Genomic DNA, 6,000 nt, shown 5'->3' with positions numbered 1-6,000 from the left:
CAAGTGATGTTTAAAATAACTTTATTTTTCCTGTCTAATAGACTGAGTGCATTTATTTTGAATAGCCCTGTATAATTGCCAATCAGAGATATTATTAGAGATCTTTGCACTATAAGTTTTTGGCAAATAAGCTCTGACTTGCATACATCTTTACCTACAGTAGTACATAAATTCATACATACATCCCTTTCTGCCTACAGTACATTCATCCATACACACCTACTTCCAGTAAATCAATCCATACCTACATACATCCATTCATACATCCATCCCTACAGCCACATCCAGCCACACCTACCTACCTGCCTACAGTATATCCATATCTACTACAGTACATACATACCTACTTACAGTACATCAATTCATATCTACATACATCTCTACCTACAGTACATCCATCCATCCATCCATACCTACCTCTTACAAGTTCTTGGGCATTTGGATAGACAAACTTTTATGAAATGTACATATTGCTAATCGAATCAAGAAGCTCAAAGTGAAGATTGGCTTTTAATTTAGAACTAAATCTAATTTTAATTCCAAACCGAAACTTGTAGAAGGGACCGTCCTAACTGCGATTGACGATGGAGATATTATACATGCACGCAGCGTCCTCCATCTTAACAAGCCTTGATTTAGGGTAACATGCTTCATTAAGTTTTATTACAAATGTAAAAGCCTGTACTCATCATTATATTCTTTATGAGATGGTGGGTAGGACATCACATCACTAACCATATGTAGAAAACAGGCAGCACTGGTACATTTCGATCTATAAAGCAATGCTAGGTAATCTTCCGGCTTATCTCGGTACCCTTCTGTGTCGTAGTTCTGGCAGTAACTGCTCTTCCAAGTGTTTGCGTTTTTATTTCCTTTGAGTGTTTACAGAACTGGGGGAATACTGCATTCCATATTAATAAACGGTGTATACAATTATTTAATTTACAAGTGTCATGCTTGTGATTTATGACATTAATAGGCACATGATTTATTGCAGACGGCAGTTATACCGCAGGCGCATATCAACACGTTATCATATCAGCATCTTTTTTTTCATATCCGATTCGGATGTTATGCCGATAATATCGTGCATCCCTAGCCTACTACTTACTGTGTGTGTGTGTGCATCCATACCTAAAGTATGTATATTTTCTATACGTATATACTTTTATACATTAATTTACACACAAACACACACACATTATATATATATAGCTATAGCAGTTATATAAAATTATATTAAAAAGTGATATACATTCATAAAGCATTATAAATCACAGAAGACTTGTAGTTGTCCAACTGTATTTAATCCACAGTACATACAGTTATACACATGAGAGCACTGAACCACCGACCTGGTAAGAAAACTGTAAAGGAGCGAGTCAGTCCAGATCAGTACGTCAACAGGAGTGTAAAATCAACCTGCAGTACGTCTCCATTCATCATTGAAAAGTGATTGGGAAAGTGATTCATTTGCAATGATTTGTACAGCAATCGGAAAGTTTTGGCAACAAATAAAATGGGCACAAAATTATGATTGTTTCAGGATATTTCAGAATATTTATTTCATCCAATGAGCTTGTGTTTTGAAACACCTGCACACTAATTAGACAGCATTTACACGTCAAAAATACTGTAATGTAAATTTTTCAAAATGCATTTCTATGCATTTAATTTAATGTCTTTCTCAGATGTTAGTATTAAAAAAATGATTGGAATTAGGATTAACGGTAATATCATTTAAATATTTGGTATTAACAACTGATATGATGTTCTATATAGACAACAGCATATTTGTAATAGCTATAAATTGGGGGTTTGTAGTGTGGCCCATTATTGAAGAATACAGGAAAGTGTACGAAAGCTTCTCTGTGACATGCAAAGTACAAAAGTGGCTATAATCTGGTTTATCTGAAGATATAATACTCATACACTGGCCTACAAGCAAGGCCGCGGATGTTTAAACTGCTGTTTGCCGTGTAAAAACTGTGGCACAATTGTCGATCACAATGCCATATGATTCCCTACGATGCGTCTGAATCCTAATCTCAACCATTCGGAAATGAAACTCGTCGACTTTCTCAACATTGGTGAAAAACAGCTTGATTTGAAAACAGGAAAAAGTGCAGAAGTAAGTTGGTTCAGTTGGCAAGAGTGTGTGGAATAATATAATGGAGAATTTGTTCAGTGGTTAACATTCAAATCATAAACCAACAACCAAGATGACCTAGATATCAGTGGTACAAGTTGACAGACCTTTCAGCATATTTCCACTGAGAACCCCTGATGTCGAGTACTGAGCTAGATGCAGCATTACCTGTCTAAATGCCATATCAGAGCTTCAAAATCCATGCAGCACCAATTTAAACTCAGTTGTTTGGAGCGAATTTATCACAGAACCACATTCACATTACGTGGAAATTTCAATGCGCTAAAGCGAACGTCTGCAGGAGAAGAGACTGAGCGTTTGTGCACGTGTAGGTGTTCGTGCTCCTTGCCCGTTACACCCGAGGATGTCGTCTGTTTGCTGAACTGATTGTCCGTGCGGTGGCGGTGGTTGCGTCATCTAGAGGTTTGCTACGGAAACACTGTCAACAATTATGCACAAGGAGACACGTCATTGGTCCGTTAAAAGAAGCATTTCAGAACTGTTGGACAAAAGAATAAAGCAACACATGAAATACAGTCAAACCTGAAATATCCATCATCTTATGAAGCTACAGAAATAAATAAATTCTGACCGTAACATATCCTATTATAGTGAAATTTACATCTTTTACAGTATCTACACTGTTTGAAGTCCCATTCAGACCTCGGTTCAGAACATCCACTCCAGACAAAGGCCACGTTCGAAGCCTCCCAGTTCGATTTGAAGAATACGTCCGCAACATGCAGCATGGCTATTCCAGTGTGTTCATGACATGATTAATAGAAACAGACCGCGTACGGTTCACGACTCCACCCGACTTTGTCATGCTGTCCGATTTAAAATCGCAAAAAATTAAAAGCACAATTTCTATATACCTCAAATCACTTACATATGAACATATGGACAATATCATAGATAACTGAAGTTGATCTAAAATGATCTAAAATCTTAAAAACATTATACATGTGCCATGGAAACGCTTGGGAAACGTTGCTACAATCCATCGGTAACGTTGGACGTGTTTGGGTTCCTATGATCTGCCTGCATTTGGCACATTTCTTGCCTTCTTTTGTCTTCGGAGAACTATATAATGGCGCATATGCGCACAAATACCCTGCCATAAATAATAAGGGACATGTACTACACGCGAACGTGAGATGGTAACAAGGACCTCCACTATTCCACTAGTGCAAAATAACAATGAGGTTATGCAGTTGCAGAACTACAGCTTTCGAAATGAATTCGTTTTGGCCGTCGGCAGTATAGAGCGAGGGAGTCGAATCGCCCCCCCGATCACCTGGAAATGAGTGCAAAGGATTGAGAGGAAATGATTGAGCGAAATCTTTTAAAAGTCGTCCGACGTCGTCGAACATGCAAACACAGCGGGCTGCATGGCGCATCCTCGATGGGAAACGGCAGCAGCAGCAGCAGGAAAGTCTTCTTCAGCAGATGTGGCGTGTGCTTGCGACCGGTGTTTGGTGGCTCAGAAGTTAACGAAACAGCAGTCGAGAAAGAAATTAACGTGGAAGGTGACCCAGCAGCCCATGTCGAGGTGGCGTCTCAGAGGTATTGCAAGCAGATGGCCTTGTAAAGGGATTGTTGTTCCTTTGAGAGTTTGTTCGTGCTCTGAATAAGAAGTTAAGGCCTCTGATGACCTGCAGACGGAGTTCGGTGTGATTGGGCTTCCATCCTTATTGCCAAATGCTGCTGCGATTCGACTCAGAGAGGCTGCCAGGATGGGGCGAATGAGTAAAATGGCCTCTGGGTCTCATCAGCTCCTCAAGTTCATGGCTGCCCTGAGCAGGTAAGAGGAGGCACATATATACATGTGTGGGAATCTCTGCGGACACCGGAAGGGAAGTCTGGGGAATGATAGAGGAAGCGGGAAGAGTCCATACCCACCCAACGATCCGTGTTTTCAGTCCCAACAGTACATTCAATCAAGTCAAGAGGCGAGGGCCATGACCCAGAGCGATGCTTAAGGCGCTAGATTTCTGGAAAATGTTTGGCTGCCGGTCTAAAAAATAAAAAAAACGAAATATTGAACAAAATTTTTTCCCATGCAACAATAGTAATGCCGTGAGATTTGCTCACAGAGTCTGTTGTAATACTCTGAGATTCCGTCATGTCCGTCTCCTACCGTTCCTGCAGCCTGTGTGCCTAATGAATGCCTCCGGAATTTGGACCCGGTGGTTGAGCCTATTTAGGGCTCAGGGCTCCGCCCTCAAGTTTGCTGGTCCGGCCCCAGCAGCCGGCGGCGATGCTCATACTTCTCTGTGCACGTTCAGCCCGGTCGCGGTCACATTCCGATTGGCTCTGCGCACGTTCGGGACGGCCTATCTGCACGGGCGGAGTTGAGGACGTGGGTTGCGAAGAGATGGTGCGCAGCAGGTGATTGCGCTTTCGTAAGAAGTCGCCACTGCCGCCCAGCCCGAAACTGCCTTTCCGGAGGACCATGCGAGCGCTGCCAGTCTTTGCGGGTCTCGACCTCTGATTGTACTCCAGCTGAGAAAGGTGAGACGCGTAGCCATCGGCGATGAACTGTGGATAGAGAGTAACGGCTCAGTGAGTGTAGAAAAACAAAACAAAATAGAGGGAAAAACTGCACGTAAACATACCTGACACTGGTGTTGCAGTTTCTTTGTTGGTCTCCCCACAATGTAGATTTGTGATGGTGGCAGACCGAGGGATGTGTACACAGAGATGTCCTTAGTGGAGCCATAAGCAGCGAAGATCTTCATATGTGCCTACAAAAGAGCAGCTTTTTAGTTATACATTTCACGTATATTTGAGTCTCTGCAGAGTTTAAGAATGAGTAAAATCCATACACAATAAACGCATAAAATCTTGATATAAATAATGTATCTGGGATTCTTTTAGTTAATTAAACAGGTTTGTGCGCACAATCAATTGTTAAAATATAAACATACATTTTGTAGGGCTGTTTCGAATGCCATTTTTTGAGCTTCGAAGCTTAGGTGGCAATCAATATCGAATATTCGAAGCTTCGGTGGGTGGGGCTAAATATATAATAATAGTGTCGGTTTGCATTTGTATCATCTTTCACGACTTCACGTTTCACTCTTCGGCATCGTAAATGTGTTGCGGCAGACCCAGTGGAGTGCAGTGTTGCATTTGGTGCAATATGATCAGGTGGCACACATTCTTTAAATATTAATAAACATTTAATAATCTTTTAAATAGGACAGTTTCCGGTACGCATTACACGGGCAGGTTTATGCTCCGAAAACGGACAGTGCACAAGTGATACAAAACACAAAGTCTGTTGAGAGCAAGAACTTTAATAAGGTATTAATAACGAACCTTTCTTTAAAACAAATGAATCCCAAAACAGAAATTAAATTAGTAACACACAGTGATTTCAATGAACTGTAATAAATAAAGAACACGGTAGCATGCTTATAAACAGTTGAATAAGAATAGATGAATTGTTTTTAAAATGACACAAAATGTAATATCTATTACAATTAGTTTTATTCTATATAAGGGATTTATTTTGTCTTATTCTGACTTTTTGTTAATTTAAATCTAAAATGCGCAATGCTTTTATTGAAAGCATGTTGCGGTGTTTTTTTTAATTTATTATTATTATTTCAAGCATGAGTGAGAATGAGTCCGCGACGGAAGTCACGTGTTGAAAAAAAAAAAAAACGAATATTCGAATCTCAAAACTGAAAATCGAATGCCACCTCACCGAACGAATATTCGATTATTCTAGTACAGCCCTAAAATTTTGCTGATATGATACATTTAAATAATGTCCTGATTCTAGTCATATCTACACTCACCTAAAGGATTTTTAGGAACACCATACTAATACTGCATGTGTT

General features: G+C 40.2%; 1 protein-coding gene across 9 annotated transcripts in view; it reads right to left on the bottom strand.

Moving 5' to 3' along the window:
- Window positions 1-1,285: 1,285 nt before the first annotated feature.
- The window catches only part of LOC137062969 (membrane-associated phosphatidylinositol transfer protein 2), an 81,860-nt gene continuing 77,145 nt past the window's right edge, over window positions 1,286-6,000 (bottom strand). For all 9 annotated transcript variants that reach the window (XM_067433936.1, XM_067433941.1, XM_067433940.1 and 6 more), the window contains 2 exons: window positions 4,768-4,896; window positions 1,286-4,690 (listed from right to left, as the gene is read on the bottom strand). In XM_067433936.1, coding sequence (XP_067290037.1) covers window positions 4,349-4,690; window positions 4,768-4,896 — 471 coding nt within the window. In that variant the 3' untranslated portion in view covers window positions 1,286-4,348. The remainder of the gene's footprint in view (window positions 4,691-4,767; window positions 4,897-6,000) is intronic.

The sequence above is a fragment of the Pseudorasbora parva genome, chromosome 23 (genome assembly GCF_024679245.1).
Source record: "Pseudorasbora parva isolate DD20220531a chromosome 23, ASM2467924v1, whole genome shotgun sequence".
NCBI classification, from domain to species: domain Eukaryota; kingdom Metazoa; phylum Chordata; class Actinopteri; order Cypriniformes; family Gobionidae; genus Pseudorasbora; species Pseudorasbora parva.
This window is presented reverse-complemented; position numbering and strand designations above follow the sequence as displayed.